This window comes from Hemitrygon akajei, chromosome 8 (genome assembly GCF_048418815.1).
Source record: "Hemitrygon akajei chromosome 8, sHemAka1.3, whole genome shotgun sequence".
Classification (NCBI taxonomy): domain Eukaryota; kingdom Metazoa; phylum Chordata; class Chondrichthyes; order Myliobatiformes; family Dasyatidae; genus Hemitrygon; species Hemitrygon akajei.
This window is the reverse complement of record NC_133131.1, coordinates 169111280-169133510: the sequence shown is the minus strand read 5'-3', so window position 1 is coordinate 169133510 and position 22231 is coordinate 169111280. Positions and strand designations below refer to the sequence as shown.

Genomic DNA, 22231 nt, shown 5'->3' with positions numbered 1-22231 from the left:
TCACAGAACTCTCAGAACTGCTGGCAGCAGGAGATGACACCGGTTTGAAGAAAGTGGTGAGGGTTGTTTGCTTGGCAGCATATTTTTCAGCATTAATTTGCTTGTAGGGAAGAAGGGTTGAAAGCAAGGAACGACTGAAATGCTGACTCATTCTAAACTTGGATCCATGTCCATTGCCATTTGTGCCATGTTCCAACTTCCACCATTCTCTCACCGTTGTTAAACTCCCGGAGTTTTCAAAATTGTCTGTTGTTTGCAGCATCTGAGAGATAGTAAAGATGCCTTGAATGTGGATCACACCTTGGTCAAGCGGTTGAATCAGTGATGTTGTGTTAGGTGGCAGGAAACGCACTGTTATGTTAGGATGAATGCTGTCCAAATGTTTAGGATGGGCTGGCGCATTGTCCAGCAACAAAAGAACTTTAAAGGCAAGGTTCTGTTCCTGGCAGTAGCGTCCCAGGGCTGTGTTACCTTCACCTGATGCCGTGCTGTTTATAATTTCCAACTTTTTTTCAAGCGTTAAAGCGGTTCTCTGCCACTCGGCTGATGGCCCAGGACATGGCATCGGACGCTTAGGAGGAATAGTTAAATATTTCAAGCACAAAATCACTGCACTGTAGGAAAAACCAACAAAAGTTTAAGAGCACAAGATCGCACATCCACACCTTACCAGATCCAATGCAAGACTTGCAGGAGTGAAATTGTGAGGCGCACACACCTGACTTGTATTGGCGGGAAAGCAGTGCTCCTCGCATAACTGTGAATCCGCATTGTCTGAAGATGCATATAATGAGGATAGGGTGTAAACAACAGACAAATATTTTTCTAAAAATGAAATGATTCACTCTAGTGAAATTGGACACTACTGTGAGTGCCACCAATGACATAGTTTTCAATGTAGAATTTTATGACAACATTTGATGAAAAATGCTTGAACTTAGCTATCATTGTGACAAATTTCAATGTTAAGGGATTACTGACGACAAAGTACCACTAGGTTGAATATATATGTTGTACTTTATATTGGCCACTTTTCAGAAATGCTTCTTTTAGGGTAGTGGTGTAAAATGCATGATAGCACACATAAAGCTACCACTGGTGCAATGCTATCACATATTTTCTAACTCTAGAGATGTATACCTTGCCAAAAATCGCTATGAGCATTATTCCCCTCAGATGGTACCAACTAACTCTACTGGCTCACGGACTATCGGGCCTTGTAAGCTACTATCACTGGTTTCTCCCAAATATTGTTACAGTGCTACATCCATTGAATGGGACTTTTACAAACAGGAGCAAAGTGGGAATGGTCAGAAAGATATGAAAAAGCATTCAAGGAAACTAATAACATTCGATGAACTGCTCACCCATTATGACCTATCTCTGCCCATCAGACTGGCGTGCGATGCGTTCCCTTATGGCATTGGAGCCATTTTGTGACACATTTATGAAAGATAGATCTGAATGCCCGATTGAGTTTGCTTCAAGGTTCCTAACAAGCGCAGAGCGCAACTACGCACAGATTGACCGAGAGGCCCTTGGTCTAGTGTGGGGAATAAAGAATAGACAATAGACAGTAGGTGCAGGAGTAGGCCATTCGGCCCTTCTAGCCAGCACCGCCATTCACTGTGATCATGGCTGATCATACACAATCAGTACCCCGTTCCTGCCCTCTCCCCATATCCCTTGACCCCGCTATCTATAAGAGCTCTATCTAATTCTCTCTTGAATGCATCCAGAGACTTGGCCTCCACTGCCTTCTGGGACTGAGCATTCCACATATCCACCACTCTCTGGGTGAAAAAGTTTTTCTGCATCCAGTTCCACCACTACCTCTGCGGACAAAAGTGTATGCTAGTGACAGATCACCAGCCCCTTGTTCAATCCCAGGAAGGGAATTCTAGTCATAACTGTGACCCGTTTACAACATTTGGTATTATTCCTAGGAGCCCACTCTTATGATGTAGAGTTCAAAGGTTCCAAACATCACAGCAATGCTGATGGCCTGTCATGTCCTCCAGAAGTGTTCCACACTGTATTGTTAGAGCAGTTGCTGATAACAAATTCCAAAATACAAAGGGAGACGAGGAATGACCCAATATAATCAGAAGTCTATGAAATCCCCATGCAAGGATGGCCAACTCATGGTGACCCTATGTTTCCTGAGTTCTCAACAAGTCAAGACCAACTTTTGGTATATAAAATAATGCTGATGAGTGGATCTCATGTTGTGGTTCCCTCTAAACTCATACCTGAGTGTTAGAAAATCTGATAAAGGACATCTGGGTACAGTCAAGAGGAACAGTCTTGCCCAGAGCTACGTGTGGTGGCTGGGAATAGACAAACAGATTGAAGACTTGGACAAAAGCTGTTTGGGATGTGAAGAAGTTCAAAATGTATCCCCACAGGCACTGTTACACCCATGGGTGTGGCTGTCGTCACCATGGTAGAATGTCTATTTTGATTTTGCTGGGCCATTCATGGACTCCATGTTTCTGATTGCTGTGGACGCCCATTCAAAGTGGCTGGAGGTTTTGCCAATGAAGCCAACTACCTCAGCAAAGACTGTCTCTGCTTTGAGGACAATATTCACCAGAAATGGCTTACCAAACAAATTGTAAGTGACATTGGATCACAATACATGTCAGAAGAATTCTGATTATTCATGAAGAAAAATGGCATCAGACATTTCAATTCCACTCCTCACCACCCAGCAACAAAAGGGTTGGCTGAAAGGTTTATCCAAACCTTCAAGAAGTCCATTAATGCGATAGACAAGGAGGACATTTCTCTACAGCACCAGGTGGACAACTTCCTTTTTTGTGTTTCAGAACTCTATTCATGCGACAACAAATCAAGTACCTGCAATACTGTTAATGAACGGTAAGCAGATATCTCGCATAGACCTCCTGAAACCAGATCTGTCTGAGCAAGTAATTACAGAGAAGACAACTTGTAGGATAGCTACAAGAACTGGACTACTGAGATCAGACATAGAGACATCATGTGGAACAGATACTGGATGCTCAACCGAAGAACACACCTGAGTCAATGGCATCTAACAAGATAGACACGTTACAGTCACTGGACCTGCCTCTCATTGATGATCATGTCACTGACAGCAATGTAGTAGAGGAAACCGAGAGCGTTGTCTTGGGTAACACACCTACCAAAACCAGTGCCACTTTACAGATCCAGAGGCGCAATGAGAACGTTCCATTGACAAGACATCTGCCAAACCTGATACCACTCTACATGTCCAGGGGCGCTATCCTGAAAGAAACAGAGTGTCACCGGAAAGATAAAACCTTTAGAAGTGTGAAATTGTGGATTGTTATTGTGAAAGCATGTTTATTTGGAATATGAGTTTATGAAAGGGAAGTTGAATATTTTGAATATATACAGTTTTATGGTGCACTGATCTAAAGAGGGAAGAAGTGTAATGTTTGGATCTATTTCTTTTTGAAGAATGACTCTTCCCCCCCTCCCCCCCGGCAGAGACAAAAGAAAATCTGCAGATACTGGAAATCTGAGCAACACAGATCCTGTCTGTGTCACCTGTACTTTTCTCCATAGATGCCTGCTGAGTTCCTCCAGCATTTTGTGTGTGTTCCCTCCTTTAGCTCTATGTATTGATCTGTCGTCAGCTCAGGCGCTGTTCTCTACGCATAAGCATCATTTTTTCTCTCTCCCACTGCAATGTGAATACATCAGTTAAAGTTATCTCCTGCAAGTGTGCTTTTATTTAATTGATATGTAGTTGTGCACGATCACAACAATACAAAACAGCTTCCCGTCCACCATCAGATTTCTGAATGGGCAATGAACCTACATACACTACCTCACTTTTTTTTTCTTTTTTGGGTATCTTTTAGTATTTATTTACTTTAATATTTTATACATTTTGGTGTTTATAAACAATTTAAATTATTGTTTTATTGTGTATTGCAATGTACATATTGCTGCTGCAAAACAGCATACTTCATGGCATATGCCAGTAATATTAAACCTGATTCAGATTTGATGTAAATTTAGAGGGGAATTTCTAAAGGCATCCAAGTGTGAAAAGGATTCTCTACAGATTGGATGGTAAAGCAAACACTTTGTAAAGTTTAAATAAAAGGTGTAATGGCTGATACATTCCTATTGTTATTGGAGTGTTGTGCATTGCTGTTCATGACATTTTATGCTTCTAGATGGATAGAGTCCACACCACCACAATTGAAGGGATGTTCTTTGGTCTAAATGCTCATTGATCCGTGGGAAAAGTGGGTTGGGGAGGATTGTTGCAATAGCCTTCCCTAAAGCAGAAGAAAGCAGGGAGACTCCTATGTGGTTACCAAATTATATACGTCTCTTTTTGAGAAAATAGTCATAGAAGAGAAAACAGTACAGCACAGTACAGATCCTTCATTCCACAATATTGTATATAATCATTCTCAATCCCTCCTATACAACCCATAACCTTCCATTTCCTAAGATTCTCTTAAATATCCTTATTGTATCAGCCTCTATCAGCACCTCTGGTAGTGTTAGCCAGGTGATACCTACCTCTCCATGTAAAAAAAATATACATCTGACATTTCCCTGAAAATGTACTCCACTCGCCTGTAATGGCTGTCCTCTGGCATTGGCTAATGCCATCTTTGGGAAAAAGGTGCTGGCTGTACACTCTATCATTGCCTCTCATAATCTTATATACCTCTATCGAGCTACCTCTTATCCTCTTTGCTCCAAAGAGAAAAGTCCTAGCTTGCTCAACCATTCCCCATAGACGTGTTCTCTAATCCAGGCAACATCCTGGTAAATCTCTATACCCTTTTACATCTATCCTATTGTGAGCAACAAGATCTGAACATAATAGTGGATTCCAGTTATTTGATCTATCAGTTAATTGAAGAAGCTGTTTATTTGGGACAACCTTTAAAGAATAAAAACAAATCGAGAAAATAGCTGGTATACTTTCATTTATTTGGACTCTGTGCACTTTGGGCAAGAAAATATTGCTGAACATTTTCTAATGAGCATCAATCACATGCATATTGTATGGCCGTTATTGTCACTTGCACATTTGTATTCAAAAAGCATTGATTTTTGTCACTGATGGTTGGCGAGTGACAACCCTTCCTGGACACCAAACAAACTCTGCCCCATCTAAACCTTCTGCATTAAGGAGGTGCCAATCAATATTAGAGAAGCTGAAATCACTCATGGTAGCCCTGTCATTTCTTGCATCTTTCCAAAATGTGCCTATTTATCTGCTCTTCATTTTCCCTGTTGTTATTGGGCAGCCTATATAATACTCCCAATTATTACTCCCTTCCCGTTTCTGGCTTCCACCCATACTGGCTCAGTAACAATTCCTTCATGATGTCCTCCTTTTCTGCAGCTGTGATACTATCCCTGACTAACAACGCCCCCTCCTCTTTTACCTCCCTCCCAGAAATATCTAAACTTTAGAACATTCAGCAGCCATTCCTGCCCTTGTGACAGCCGAGTCTCTGTAATGGCCACAACTTCGTAGTGCCAAGTACTGACCCATGCTCTAACTTTATCACACTTGTTCCTGATACTCCTTGCATTACAGGGAATATTTGTTACTTTGCTTATGAATGTCAGTGTTTCTGTTAAAATGGTGGACTGAGAAATATCATCATTGAAGGAGGTCAGTATGTTCACCATGCTCCATTACCTGATCAAACACTCTGGTTCCTATTTCCCTGTCAGCCTAGTTTAAACTCTAGCAAACCTGCTTGCAAAGACATTGGGCCCTCTCAAGTTCACATGAATTCATTCCCTTCTGTACAGGTCATACCTTCCCTAGAAAATATCCCAATGACACACAAATCTGAAGCTTCACCTCCTGTATCCATTTCTCAACCATACATTCACTTGCCATGTCTTCTGCCATGCCATATCAAATACAGTTCTCAAATCACATATCTTCCGGTTTAAGATGGTGCTGGTGAAGCACAATGATGACTTGCTGAAAGCAAAAACAAATAAAACAGCGAGTTACTTAGACACGATCACTGCAGTCAATAGCCTGCAACTTCCCTGTCAGAGATGAGCTTTTGAACTGCCTGTATGACCTGGCATATTTGCCGTTTGAACTGAAGTCTTATTTTTTTGGGGTGTGCACATGCCAAATTGAGGTGGCAGGGCATGAGTCCAAGAATGAGGAAGTTTAACCGATTTAAACACCGGGTAGAATTAGAAAGGTCGGGTATAGGCCAAATCAAGGTAGTGGGGCCCTGTTCTGAGAACGTGTTGAAGTGGCAGGGCCTGGGTCCAAGAGCAAAGAACAAACTGGGTTTGGCTGATTTGAGCACCAGGTCAGATTAAAAAGATCAGGCTGTCTGGACCGGAGGTGAGGGACGGCCAATGTTCAACTCACTGCACCACAAGGTTTACTTGTCTCTGCGCTGAACTGAGGCAGTGGCCTGCAACTAATAGGCTCCTGAAACCACTGCAGTGATGACTGGCTTTGTGGCTGGGCACTCACTTTCCTCAACTTTAGTTCTGAATGTTATTTGCTTATTTTTATTGGCACTTTTTTTTCCTGCACATTGGGCGTTTGAGTGGCTTTTTTAATGGGTTCTATTGAGTTCCTTCGTTTTGTGGCTGCCTATTAGGACATGAATCTCAAGTTTGAATATAAGTATACATACTCTGATAATAATGTACTTTGAACTTTAAAATCATGCGAAACATTCAATTGCAGCATCATGTGGGGAAAGGAGAAGGAATAAAAAAAAATGAAATATTGTAAAATCAGTTTAAATTTTGTAACAGCCTTAAGATTAATCCCATTTTCTTTTCTCCAAAGCTCTCTGAGTTATTTCCCTTCAAATGGTTATCTAGTTTCTCCTTTGAAAACTGTAACTGAATCTACTTTCATGCGCCAAGTGTCTGCCTGTTCTACTGGACACTAGATGCTAAATATTCAAACACTAGAAATCTGGAAAAAGCTGCAGCACTCAGAAGGCCAGGCCAGTACCTGCAGAGAGAGGAACAAATTGATCTTTTAGATTAGTGACTTTATACCAGAACTGGAGCTCTGTTTCAACAGAGCCACCTGACCAACTGAACAGTTGTTGCATTTTCTAAATGCAAACGATTCTGCAGATGCCAGAAATCCAGAGTAACACACACGAGATGCTAGAGGATCTCAGTGGTAGGAGGTAGGGATGAGCAGTGCAGGGCAAGGGAACTATGAGGTCAGTGGCAGTGGATGGGAGATCTCCAGAGTTGATGAGGTTGGTGCTGCTGTGGAAGGCAATGGCCTGTTTGCTCTGAATAGGGTCCCCTTCAAGAGGAGGTATCTGAGAGTTGCACCTAGTCTTTGCAATGTGAGAGGTCAATCCGCTAGGCTACACAGCAACCCTCTTATCTACAGGTTTGATGGTGAAGTTGGGATTGGAGAGATTGGAAGGTAGTTCATTCAATTGCATTTTCTCTTTCTTTGACTTCTTGATCATTGTGAGTTACCATATTAAAAAGTAGGGAAAATACTCTGCATTGTGGCAGAGTACTCAAAAGTCTGTATCTTAATGTGCTAAATGTACCAGAACTGTAGCCAGCATGGCTTTGTGGGGGGTGGGGGGTGGGTTTATCCAGGCGGACTAATTTGATTGAATTTGTCAAAAGGGTAACAAAATACAATGATTATGGCAGAGCACTTGATGTTGCCCACATGGATTTTAGTAAGATCTTAGACAAGGTCCCACATGAGCGAGGTCCCGTGGATTGGATCTAAGGTAGGTTGGTAAAGTATATCTGAAATAGCCTTGGTGATAAGAGACAGAGTGATATTGAAGGGTTGTTTCTGGGATTTGAAGTCTGTGACAACTTGTGTGCTCCAGGAACTCTTACTGTATGTCATATGCATTAATGACTGCTGTGTCTTCCCTGACATCCCCTTCCTGAAGTCCAAAAACCAGTTCCTTTCTGATGTTGAGTACAGGGTTGTTGTTGTGACATCACTCAACCAGCCACAGAGGGAGTACTGTGTGTAGCTCAAGGAGAGCAGGCAAAGGATGCATTGGAGAGGGTGCAGAGGAGTTTCACCCAGATTATGCCTGGAATGTCGTGTCTCACATATGAGGAGATACTGGGTGGTCTGGGCTTGTTTCCTTGAATCAGATCGGGCTGAGGGATTCCTGATAGTTACACTAATTATTCAGGGCATAGCTAGAGTAGTTAGTAGAAAACTTGTGCACAAAGCCTACAAAGCATATCTTTAGGATAAGCAGGGAAGATGTTTATAGGGAAATTGAGGCAGATTCTTTTCACCCAGATGATGGTTGAAATCTGAAACACACTGCCTGAGTGGGTGGTATAATCATACACACTCACATATAAGTAGTAAGGCACATAAGTCTACAGACCAAGGGCTAGTGGATGGATGATTGATGGTCATCATGATGTGGTGGGCTGAAGGGCCCATTTCTGTGGTGTGGGACTCCTAAAGGTAAATGGATTTCATGGGTGTGTGGGATGGATGATGCGCTTCAAGGACCTGGTTTAAAATATTCCACAGTTTAACTTTTGTCTCAAACATTTTGTTTACAGCAGCTGAAAAACCTTCTGTTTGGCTCCAGTTTCTGCTGCTTTGCCGAGGAATGGAAGATACAGAGTTTCACTTTCAATGATCTACCTGAATTAAAATATGGAATCGTTCAGAAGAAGGTGAAAGTTTCTCTGATTGCATATTGTAGAGCACCAAGTATAGGATTTGTCATTTTGAAAACAAACCCTCTCAAGTTGCAGAAGTTGATATGAAACTCACACAGGTTACAGTTTGGCAATAAAGACAGGACTCCAACGATACCTGTGGACTGCTTAAGAAGTAATTTTGTAAAAATGGCAGTACTTTTGATGAGTTACAAAGTTAACAGCACAGAAGCACCCAATATCTTGGGCCCACCACATGCATGCTGACCATCAAGTACCTACGTATCTATGCTGTATATATCTCCCACCCATCTGGCTTCACTATCAGCTTGTGCTCCTTCCCTTCTCCCCCACCTTCTTATTCTGGCATCTTCCCCCTTGTTTTCCAGTCCTGATAAAGGGTCTTGGCCCAAACCCATAGCTGTTTATATTCATTTCCAAAGATGCTGTCTGATCCTCGAGTTCCTCCAGCATTCTGTGTGTGTGCTCTGGATTTCCAGCAGCTGCAGAATCTCTTGTGCTTATGACCCACCTATATTGATCCTTTTTACCACCACTTGGTCCATAGCCTTCTGTGGACACACTTCATGTAGGGAAATCTACAGATGTACCAGGTTCCCTTCCAGTTATCCTGCATGGAAACAGGCCCTTAACCCATCTGGCCCAAGCTAGTTCCATTTGCCCATGGCCTTTTGAACCTTTCCATTCCATGTGCCTGGGCAACTGAAAGTTGTTAGTAGCAGTCTGTGTGTTCTCATAAATTAATCCATTTGTTTCAGGATGGTCATCTTGAAAAGGATGCACTATAAAAGCTGCTATAATGGTCAGCATGTATGTGGTGGGCCCAAGATATCAGTTATCCTCTGATATGATGGGTCTGCTCTGGAACCAAAGGGGCTTAAATAATGGATTTTAAACCAACGTAATTTTAAAAGTCCTTTTTCCCTTTAAAAATGTGCAGAGTGATGCAGTGCCTCCCTGGGATATGCTTACTTGGGAGGAACACAGTACCATGGCATGAACAAAAGCCTTTTCACTTGGTCCTGTTATGTGCTGGTGAAAAATGTATGGTTTGTTTTGGTTGCCATGTGAATGTGTAAAAGTGCTGTCTCCTCATTAGAGCTATCTACTGTTAACTCAGCTATGTCAGAAACATACACTGCTCAGTATCACTGAAATAGATTGATATTTATTTTGAAGTATGTGTTTGTTAAGTTTTATCACTTTATTGTTAACAGTATGAATTATGTTTTTTTACGGACACTGCTTATCTGATGCTATTTGTCTGTGATGCTGCTGCAAGTAAAGTTTTTCATAGACTTGAGGGGCCCAGTGGCCTAATCTTCTCATTTTCTTAATGATTGATTGAATATGAAAAAAGGATATCCAGAGTGCACAGGCACATCAGGCAAATGGATTACCATCATGGTTGGCCCAAACCTGCTGGCTGAAGGGCCTGCTCCTGTGTCATACTATTTTATTGACACTGCTTCCAGCATTGTTCTGTGTTGTTCAATCATGTTATTTTAAGAGTTAAATATGCATTAAACTCATTAAGAGTAACTGAAGTGAGGTTGTGTTTCAGAATTTCAGAAAGCCTTGGCTTCAGGATGAGTTCTGAGGAAACAATGTGGAGTAGTTATTATTGTTGCAGTTTTGTTGTGTGGGAAAATTATTATGACTTTAATTTTTATGATAATTTGAACATAGGACATAAAACTTTAAAGTACAGTACAGGCCCTTTGACTCTTGATGTTATCTAAGAGTTTCCTAAATGTCCTTAATGTATCTGCCTCTACCACCACCCCCTACGATGTGTTCAATGCACTCAACACTCTCTGTAAAAGAAAACCTACCTCTGACAACTGCCTTGTACTTTCCTCCAATCACCTTAAAATTATGCCTCCATTTCTGCTCTGGGAAAATTCTGGCTATCAGCTCAATCTGTGCTTCTTGTCATCTTGTACACTTCTTTCAAGTCACTTCTCATTCTCTTCCACTCCAAAGAAAAGTGTCCTAGCTCACTCAATTTACGCTCATAAGACACACTTTCTAATCCAAGCAGCATCCTGGTAAATCTCCTCTGCTCCCTCTCTAAAGCTTACTTTCTATGAAGGGGCAACCAGACTTCAGACCCCTGACTAATGAGGCTAACACACCATATGCCTTCTTAATAACTTCATCAACTTCCACTGCAGTTTTGAGGGATCAATAGTCGTAGACGCCAAGATCCATCTGTTCTTTCACACTGCTGTGGAGTTGCTGTATGAGATGCACTTCAAAGGGGTATTGGTTGTTTGCTTTAAATATGTTGTGGATAGTGAGAAAGGTTTTCTAAGTTTACAGCAGGATAGTGATCAGGTGGAAATTGGGTTGAGTGTGGCAGATGGAATTGAATGCTGCCAAGTGAAAGTGATGCATTTTGGGAAATGCTGTGGGGGCACATGGAAGCTTCACGTTCCTGCGTGCCAAGATCTCTGAGGATCTAACCTGATCCCAACGTATCGATATAGTTATAAAGAAGGCAAGATACGGCTATACTTTATTAGGAGTTTGAAGAGATTTGGCATGTCAACAAATATGCTCAAAAACTTTTATAGTTGTACCATGGAGAGCATTCTGACAGGCTGCATCACTGTCTGGTATGGAGGGGCTACTGCACAGGACCAAAAGAAGCTTCAGAAGGTTGTAAATCTGGTCAGCTCCATCTTGGGCACTAGCCTACAAAGTACCCAGAGAGCGGAATCTCAGAAACGCAGCATCCATTATTAAGGACCTCCGGCACCCAGGGCTTGCCCTTTTTTTCACTTTTACCATCAGGTAGGAGGTACAGAAGCCTGAAGGCACACACTCAGTGATTCAGGAACAGCTTCTTCCCCTCTGCCATCCGATTCCTAAACAGACATTGAAGCTTTGGACACTACCTCACTTTTTTTTTAATATACAGTATTTCTGTTTTTGCCCGTTTTTTAAAATCTATTCAATATATGTAATTGATTTACTTGTTTATTTATTATTATGTTTTTTTTTTCTCTGCTAAATTACGTATTGCATTGAACTGCTGCTGCTAAGTTAACAAGTTTCACGTCACATGCAGGTGATAATAAACCTGATTCTGATTCTGATATGCAGTAAATGAAAGGGCTAAGTCGAGAGATCTTGCCGTTCATATCAGGCAGATGGCACTTGTCAGCTGTGGTTGGCAGCTCATCTAGGAGATCTCAAACCTCTTCTGCCTTGTGGTTATACCAACTCTTGGGGAAGGCTTTGGGAGTAAACCCTAAGGAAAACTCCAGAGCTGGAGTCCCTAAAGCAGTCCTATGTTGATTTCAATGCTGGCTGGCAACTCCTGCGACACCACAGATGCCAAACTGTATCTGTCTCTGCCATTCCTTTGGATTTATCAGTTGTGTACATGGGCAACAGCTTGTTCTCCATATACTCCCTGACTTGTGTATTGGCTTGTGTATCAATCGATGGTGCTGCATCCAACATTGACGCAACATCCATGGTTGACCCATCCAATGGGGGGTCTCTATCATTAACTGCCTAAAAGTGGTAACGTGGGTAGATCGGGTGGTGAAGAAGGCAACACTTGCCGGTACATAGATTTAAGAGTTGGGATACAAAACACACTGGTCACGTAGCATTTGGAGTACTGTGTGTATTCCTGGGCCACACTATTAGGAATAATGTGCATGCGCTGGAGAGAGTGCAGAGGAGATTCACCTGGACTGGAAGACTTGAGAAAGGTGGAGCAATTGGATAGGCTGGGTTTGTTTCCCCACGAACAAAGGATGGGAAAGGTGACTTGACAAATGTATATCAAGTTATAAGGGTCATCAGTAGGGTAAATAATCAGAATTGTTTCCCCATGACAGGTATCAAAAACAGGAAGGCATAGGTTTAAGGTGAGAGGAAGGAGCTTAAAGTGGATTTGAGGGGAAAGTTTTACATAGAATGTAATTAATATTTGGAACTTACTGTCACAGGAAGTGGTGAGATCAGAATCAGGTTTATTATCACCGGCATGTGATGTGAAATGTGTTAATTTAGCAGCAGCAGTTCAATGCAATACATAATTTAGCAGAGAAAAAAATAATAATGATAATAAATAAAATAAAAATAATAATAATAAATAAACAAGTAAATCAATTACAATATATATATTGAATAGATTTTTTAAAATGTGCAAAAACAGAAATACTGTATATATTTTTTTTTAAAGTGAGGTAGTGTACAAAGATTCAATGTTCATTTAAGAATCAGATGGCAGAGGGGAAAAACTATTTCTGAATCGCTGAGTGTGTGCCTTCAGGCTTCTGTACCTCCTAGCTGATGGTAACACTGAGAGAAGGGCATGCCCTGGGTGCTGGAGGATAATGGACGCTGCCTTTTTGAGACACTGCTCCTTGAAGATGTCTGGGTACTTTGTAGGCTAGTACCCAAGATGGAGCTGACTAGATTTACAACCTTCTGCAGCTTCTTTTGGTCCTGTGCAGTAGCCCCTCCGTACCAGACAGTGATGCAGCCTGTCAGAATGCTCTCCACTGTACAATTATAAAAGTTTTTGAATGTATTTTTTGACATGTCAGATCTCTTCAAACTCCTAATGAAGTAAAGCCACTGTCTTGCCTTCTCTATAACTACATCGAGATGTTGGGACCAGTTTAGTTCCTCAGAGATCTTGACACCCAGGAACTTGAAACTCCTCACTCTTTCCACTTCTGATCCCTCTATGATGATTGATATGTGTTCCTTCGTCTTGCCCTTCCTGAAGTCCACAATCAGCTCTTTGGTCTTACTGACGTTGGGTGCCAGGTTGTTGCTGCGGCACCATTCCACTAGTTGGCATATCTCACTCCTGTACACCCTCTCGTCACCACCTGAGATTCTACCAACAATGGTTGTATCGTCAGCAAATTTATAGATGGTATTTGAGCTATTCCTAGTTACACAGTCATGTGTATACAGAGAGTAGAGCAGTGGGCTAAGCACACATCCTGAGGTGCACCAGTGTTGATCGTCAGTGAGGAGGATATGTAATCAGATACAATCATTATGTTTAAGAGGCATTTAAACTGACACTTGACTAGGCAAGGCATAATTGGATACAGACCTAATGTGGGCAAATGGGATTATCCAAGAAGAAAACAGGTGAGCATAGACGTAATGAGCCGAAGTGCCTGTATCTGTGCTGTACAACTTCATGACTGTAACATCTTGATTAAAGAGAGGGCAATGTATGCCTGTGTGTAGCATCTTGGCCCAAAACAGCAGCTCTTTATTCCTCTTCATAATTGAATATGCTGCTTGACCTGCTGAGTTCCTCCAACATTTTATGTGTGTTGCTCTGGATTTCTAGCATCTGTAGAATCTCTTGTGTTCTCCGTTGATGTTGCTTTACTACTTTAGCAGCAGAGTATCAAACGAAGACTACTGGTTTTTGTGAATAATATCTGACTACTGCTCCCTGCTCCAACTTCACCACCGTATATACATCCAAACAATTATCATGCCTTAGAATTTGATGCTGTAAATTATTGGCTCTGATTATAAACAGGAAACATTTAGGCCTAAGGGAATACAATTTTAGAACCACAAGCAAGAGTTCCCATTGTAATTTGAGGCTCTTCAAATTGAAAATAGTGATCCACAAACAGAATAAATATAATAGTGTTGGGGGTATTCCTTGTGAAATGTAAATTAAAAAAAAAATTAAAATCTTAATTCCCTCTGGAATGTGTTTTAAGCGCATGGGCTTTCAGCTTCTGGTGCTTCTTGACATCCAAAGCATCTCCATGGAAAGTGCTTTAACAGTTCATGTTCAGCTATGCACCAGAGATCTTGTGCTCATGGTAGCTGAATCCCAGCTAATTACTTTGATCCTGGGATGATTCATGCCTATTAGGAAGTGTAACAGCTGGTATTGACAGCGTGTTACTGATAAGAGCATGGGCACAGAATACCTTCTGGAGAACGGGAAATAACCTTTATGTTACCCCTTTTAAAAGGTAGGATATAGAACACTACAGCAAAGTGCAGATTTTTAATTCCATGATGATATATCGACCTTATAGCTTACTCTGAGATCAATCTAAACCCTTCCCTCCTACATAGATCTCCATTTTGTTGTTATCCATGCATTTGTCTTAAATGTTTCTTAAATGTCCCTGAAGTATCTGCCCCGGCAGGGTGTTCCATATATATAGAATAGATTAAAAGTAGTGCAGAAACAAATAATGTATATACTTAAAAAAAGAAAAAGAACTGAGATAGTGTTCATGGGTTCAAAGTCCATTTAGGAATTGTATGGCAGAGGGGAGGAAGCTAATCCCGAATCACTGAGGTGTGCTTTCAGGCTTCTGTACCTCCTTCTTGATGGTAGCAATGAGAAGAGAGCATGCCCTGTGTGATGGGGATCCTTAATAATGGGCATCGCCTTTCTGAGGCACCATTCCTTGAATACTGCAGAGGCTAGTACCCAAAATGGAGATAACAAATTTTACAGCTTTCTGTAGCTTCTTTTGGTCCTGTGTAGTAGCAACCACCCCTCCCCCCCATACCGGACAGTGAAAGCAGCCTGTCAGAATGCTCTCCATGGTACATCTGTAGAAAATTTTGAGTGTTTTAAGTGACAGACAGAATCTTCTGATGAAATTAAGCCACTGTCTTGCCTTTATAGCTGCATCAATATGTTGGGACCAAGTTAGATCTCCAGGGACTTGAAATTGCTCACTCTCGCCACTTCTGCTCTCTTTGAGGATTGGTGTCATGCTCTCTCATCTTACCATTCCTGAAGTCCACAATCAGCTCTTTTGTCTTACTGACATTGAGTGCAAGGTTGTTGCTGTGACACTGCTCGACTAGGTGGTATATCTTGCTCCTGTATGCACACTCATCTTCACCCTTGTATCTTCCAACTTCTTTGTAATTTCCTTATGCTGGCCCATGCCGCATTTGATCAATGGAACCAAGCCTTGTAACACTGTGCAAACCGATAGTGGTTGAACTCTGACATGCTGAGCTGTAATAGTGTCACACTAACTACAGTACTACACTACTGTCACATCCCTATGGTACACTAGGCCTACGCAAATCCCACTGCACAGAACATAGAAGAATGCTGTGTCAACCTTATAGCTTGCTCTAAGATTAATCTAACCCTTCCTTCCCACATACCCTTTTTCTATTTTTCTTTCTTCTATGCATGTAAGTCTCTTGAATCTCCTTATTGTGTCTGCCTCTATCACTCCCTTTGCAGTGTGTTCCACGTACCTACCACTCTGTGTAAAAACAAACTACCTCCCCCTAATATTTTCCTCCAAACATTGTAAAATTATCTCCCTTAATATTCACCAATTCTGCCTTGGGGAAAAAGTCTCTTGTACATCTCTCATCCTGATTCGCTGCAAAGAGAGAAACTCTTAGCTAAGTCAACCTATCTTTCACACATTCCTGTCAACTCTCTTCAGATAAAACCATTTCACTTACACACTAGGTGTAATGTGCTGTGGCCAGTTAACTGATCATCTTGCACGTCAATGCTTCATGGGAGGAAATGGGACCATGCTGAGACAACCCATGCAGTCACAATTGAAGTTCAACTGTCGTTCAACCATGCACAAGAATACAGCTAAATGAAAAAGTGTTCCTCTGGAGCAAAAATACAAAGCACACTAAGTCACACACAGCAAGCAGCACATATAATTTTGATAGTTGAAAACCATACAGTTACAAAGATATATATTAAAAATAATAATGCAGCCCGTCCCTGTGTATCACGGCCTTTAGATTGATGGTGCATAGGATGGTGTCATGGAGCCACGTTTCTGCAAGAACAAGCGTGCAGTAGTTCTTCGTATCATGCAGTGCTGCCATGTGCAAACACAATCCAGTTTGTTTCCCACTGACTGAACTCCAGAAAGCAGCCCTGGAAGGGAGGGGCCAGCTTCTGACTCAGCGCGGAATCTAGTGGCACACAGCCTGCGCAGGTATCTCCTTCCTCGGTGGCTGCAACAGCTGACCAAGTGCCTGATTCACACCACTGTGAAAAAGGCTGAACCAATGAGGCCTTCTCTGGGTGGCTGAAGCAGGCTGCAATATGATAGCTTCACCGCTATCCTTGTGCAGTAGAAGAGTGCACGGATTTTACACTGCACTGGAGAGCAGGATTGAACCCTGGTCACTGAGGTTGTGAGGCTGTAGTTCTTCTAGCTGTCTAATAGAGTCATCTCTAGCCAGTGTTGCCCACATCCTGTCAATGATTGAGGTTTCTCACAGGTCAGCAATGCTTTTTTAAAAGACACAGGCATTTATGTTCATTCCCGTGGCCCAATCAGCAACGGGAGCAGGCCACAGCGACGAGGTTTCTCACAGGTCAGAGACGCTTGTTTAAAATGAGACTGCGGGTGTTCAGGTACATTCCGCAGTGTTCAGACTGCGGCCCAGTCTGCAGTCTTATTATGTACATTGCTGACAGAGTCAACAGAAATCTTGAACAAAATTACTTTTGTTAGCTGCGATGGTCCAATATATGGCCATAGCTGTGTTAGTCCACAACTTTGTCTCAAGTGCAGATTTAAATTTTGGATCTACGGGAGTGATAAATACAGATGAGCCAAACTGATTGAATTAAAAGTGAATGAAATAATTGTATTTATTTTCATGCTTTTGGGATGACCTGAGTATTTTAGATACAATAAGTTATTTCTGAACTCTAACTCCTCTTACAATAAATGTAAACAGCAGTTTGCAATCCTCCACAAATGGCATGGTAGCAAAGTGGTTAGCATAACATTGTATTTCATTTGCCACTCTTCTTGCCCATTCTCCTAATCTGTCTAAGTCCTTCTTCAACCTACTTGTTTCCTCAACATTATCTGCCCCGCCACAAATCTCTATATCATATGCAAACTTGGCAACAAAGCTATATATTCTATCTAAACCATTGATATATAGCATAAAAAGAAGCAGTCCCAATGTCAATCCCTGTGGAACACCACTAGTCACTGGCAGCCAACCAGAAAAGGATCCTTTTATTCCCATGTGTTCCCTCCTACCAATCAGCCAATTCTCTAACTGTGCCAGTAACTTTCCTGTAATGCCATGGGCTCTTAACTTGGTAGGCAGCCTCAAATGCTGACTTTGTCATCAAGTACTCTATAACCTTATCCTTAACAATTGACACCAACATCTTCCCAGCCACTGAGGTCAGGCTAGCTGGTCTATAATTTCCTTTCTGCTGCCTTCCTCCTTTCTTAAAGAGTGGAGTGGCATATGCAGTTTTCCAGACCTCTGGCACTGTGCCAGAGTCCAATGATTTTTGAAAGATCATTAGTAACGCCTGCACAATCTCTGCTGCTAACCCTTTCAGAACCCTAGAGTGCAGCTCATCTGGTCCAGATGACTTGTATACCCATAGGACTTTCAGCTTTTTGAGCACCTTCTCCCTTGTAGTAGTAACTACACTCTTCCCTCACACCCTTCAACATCTGGCACACTGCTAGTATCTTCCACGGTGAAAAATACTCTTTAGTTCAACTACTGTCTGTGGCATTCCCCTGGGAGTCACGCCCCACAACAGTAATAAACTGTATACTTATTATTGAGGGGAATGGCCACAGGGCTGCTCTGCACTAACTGCCTATTCACATTTCCATTTTTCCTGACAGTCACCCAGCTACTTGCGTCCTGCAAATTTGGGGTGATTACTTCCCAATAACTCTGATCGATTATCTCCTCACTCTCCTGTACGAGCCGAATGGCATCCAGCTGCTGCTCCAGATCCCTGATGTGGATTTCAAGGAGCTGCAGCTGGATGTACTTTACACAGATGTAGTTCCTGGGAGACTCAGGGTTTCCCAAGATTCCAAACATGAAAAACACACAACAGCCATTTACATCGCTAGGTATAGTAAGAGAAAGAAACAAGGAATCTTAAGAGAAGCTTATCCAGAGCTAACGCCTTTTTCGACTCAGAGGCTTCTTTGAGTCAAAGCCTGACAGTTCTACTCTCACCACTGGCCTATTCCCAACAATGGCCATACTAGCCTGAAAATGCCCGATCTCGACTGATCCCAGAAGTTAAGCAGGCTCAGAGCTGGTTAGTACTTGGTTGGGAGACCACCTGGGAACACCAGGTGCTGCAGGCTTTTGTGGTCCTACTGCCCAAGAAGGGAGACCTCCACCTGCTAAAGAACTGGTGCCCAGTCTCCCTCTTGAACGTGGACTGCAAGATCTCCGCCTGAGCAGTGGCCAACCATTTTTGCTCAGTGTTGAGACAGGTGATCCATCCTGACCAATCTTACACAGTCCCGGGCTGGTGCATTCAGGTCGATGTCCATTTAGTCCAGGACCTGATCCACCTGCTCCAGGAAACTGAATCCCCAACAGCATTTCTCTCTCTTGACCAGGAGATAACATTTGACTAGGTAGACCACAATTTTCTGCTGGGCATTCTGCAGGCATTTGGACTCTGACAGCACTTTGTATCCCAGGTTTGGCTCCTATACCCTACCACAGAGTGCCTTGTTAAGTTCAATGGATCATTGCCAACACCCATTCCCTTTAGAAGAGGAGAATGTCATGTCCGGCTAGTTGTATGCCATCTGTGTAGAACTACTCCTGTGTCTTCTTCAGCAGAGGCTGATGGGTCTGGTTCTGCTCAAACCAGCTATGGAGATCGTCCTCTCAACCTACGCTGATGACGTGTTCCTGATGATGACAGATCCCAGTGACCTGTGGAGGATGTGCAAGTGCTAGGAAGTTTTCTCAACAGCGTCCTCTGCTAGGATCAACTGGGTGAAATGTTCCAGACCCTTAGTGGGTCAGTGGCAGGTGGACTCCCTGCAGAGGAGATGAGAGCTTTTGAGTGGAGCACCAGGTACTGTATTTCCTCTATCTGGGAGTCTACCCGAGTTCTTCTGGGGAGACCTGGCTGGCAAACTGGCAGGACCTGGAGATGAAAGACATGGCCCAGCTGGGACGCTGGTCAGGCCTTCTCAGGGTGCTTTCCTATCGAGGCAGGGTGGTGGTCATAAACCCAGCTGGTGGCATGTTGTGGTACCAGATGATCATCTTGGCCCCACCTGTCGCAAGATTGCAGAGGAAGTTAGTAGACTTCTTCTGGGGTAACAAGAAACAATGGGTCTCCACAGCTGTCTTGAATCTCCCAGTGGTAGAGGGCGGACAGTCACTGGTGTGTGTCCGTACACAGCTGGTGGCTCTCCGCCTCAGGACCCTGCAGAGTTTCCTGTATGCCGAGCATCCTCCCAGGTGACACATGTTAGCAAGGTACTTTCTCCAAAGGGGCTGCTGTCTTCACGTAGAGATGCGACTACCGCCAGTGGGTGTCAGCCATGCTGCTTTGCGGAGAGTCTGTAACATGGTTACCTCAGGCCAGGACTCCCCTCCTCTGACAGAGGACAGAGTCCTGGCTGAAAGAACTGCCAACCCCTGCCCTAACTCAACGGATGTTGATGTGGCTCAGGTGTGTGGAATGACTGCAGCTGGGCTCACCTCTGCACTGCCGGAGCTGCTCATCGGGCCCAAGCCCCACAATCTTATTCGAGAGCAGAGCCACCTCTCATCGACACCCACAATTCCACTCAGGAATGCAAGGAGGTACCTGCATGGGCTGCTGTTCCACCGCCCCGACACTCCATGGCAGACTGTCTTTCTGCCTGGGGGTGAGGGGTGTCCTCAGTGGAATTTCCTTCATGTGGGAGTTCCTCCCATGCACCTTGGGTATCTCGGGTAGAGGCTGCTGCACAGAGTGGTGCCCTGCAACAAGTTCCTTAGCTTGTACACAGACCTCTCAGCCACATGTCACTTCTGCGGGTTGGAAGAAACCGTGCACCACCTGTATGTGGAGTGTGCAAGGCTGCAGCCCCTTTGTGCATATCTGTGAGGGCTGCTTCTCGCCTTCTGGTTACGTCTTAGCTCCACCCTATATTTATATATGGCCAGGAGGGGGGCAAGGAGGGATGAGGATGTCCTTGTCAACTTGCTCCTGGGGCTGGTAAAAACAGCTGTCCATGGGTCCTGGAAAAGGTGGTGGAGGGATCTGTCTGGCCAGATTGCCTGACAATGTTTAGGGGTTATGTCCGTGCCCAAGTAACCATTGAGAGGGAACACGCACTGTCCATGGTGACCATAGAGGCATTCCAGGACAGTTGGGCTCCACGCGGGGTTAGCAATATCATCGACAGAGATGGAAACATTTTAGTTTAATGTCGTTTGTCCAGTAGTTGTGTAGTCATTGTGTTGGTCACTGGTTTGTATTGATTGGAGCACTGAATTTGTAATAAAGATATTTTGTACAAAAAAACAATGGCTGCCCGCTTGTCCCTTTTGTACTTTTAAACAAACGTCACTGACCTGTGAGAAACCTTGTCTCTGTTCACCACCATTCCACTAGCTGAGTGCTAGCATTTGGAAGATCAGGGTTCAATTCCCGAGTCTGTAAGGATTTTTGTAAATTCTTCCTGTGACCATATGAGTTTTCTCTGGGTGCACAAGTTTCCTCCCACATTCCAAAGATGTATGGGCTAGGGTTAGCCAATTTTGGGTATGCTATGTTGGCACTGGAAGCATGGCACACTTGTGGACTGCCCCAGCACATCTTTAGACTGTTGATTATTGACACAAATGACATGTTTCGCTGCATGTTCAGTCTAGCTTTTTGTACTGTTTCATGTAACACCATGGTCCTGAAAAACGTTGTCTCGTTTTTACTGTGTACTGTACCAGCAGTTATGGTCGAAATGACAATAAAAAGTGACTTGACTTGTCTTGATATGCAAATGATTAAATAAAGCTAATCATATCTTAACCATCAATGAGAAAATGGCCATATAACCTAGGGGCAACGGAGATGCTGATTGAGCCTTAAATATCAGCTGGGTCTTTTAAATCCATGTAACTGGTCGTTTGGGATCTTGAGTTAAGATCCCATTCAAGTGGTGGTGCTTTCTAACATTCTATGTTTCTATTTCAGTAGCTTCAAGGTACTACGCTGGATCTAAAATCTCCAGCATGCAATTTGGACTCTCAAGTGATTTGGAAAGCAGAGGTTGATAGGTTCTTGATTAGTAAGGGTTTCAAATGTTGGAGAGTGTGTTGAGAGCGGGAAAAATATCAGACATGAAGTGGCAGAACAGACTCAATGGGCCAAGTGACTGAATTCTACTCCAATGTCTTGTCTCTATTTTCAAAATGAACTTGGGCCTCCATAGAAAGCCTACAGCACAATACAGGCCCTTTGGCCCAAAATGCTGTGCCCAGCATGTATTTAATTTAGAAATTACCTTGGGTTACCCATAGCCCTCTATTTTTCTAAGCTCCATGTACCTATCCAAGAGTCTCTTAAAAGACCCTATCGTATCCACCTCCATCACCGTCGCCGGCAGCCCATTCCATGCACTCACCACTCTCTGCGTAAAAAAACTTACCCCTGACATCTTCTCCGTACCTACTTCCAAACACCATAAAACTGTGTCCTCTAGTGTTAGCCATTTCAGCCCTGGGATAAAGCCTCTGACTATCCACAAGA

At 43.0% G+C, this 22231-nt stretch overlaps 1 protein-coding gene and 1 pseudogene across 1 annotated transcript in view; both read left to right on the top strand.

Moving 5' to 3' along the window:
* mindy4 (MINDY lysine 48 deubiquitinase 4) overlaps positions 1-22231 on the top strand; it is a 275155-nt gene that overhangs the window by 149517 nt on the left and 103407 nt on the right. The window contains exon 8 of the mRNA XM_073055046.1: positions 8575-8691. Coding sequence (XP_072911147.1) covers positions 8575-8691 — 117 coding nt within the window. The remainder of the gene's footprint in view (positions 1-8574; positions 8692-22231) is intronic.
* Positions 18712-18830, top strand: LOC140732554 (5S ribosomal RNA; annotated as a pseudogene).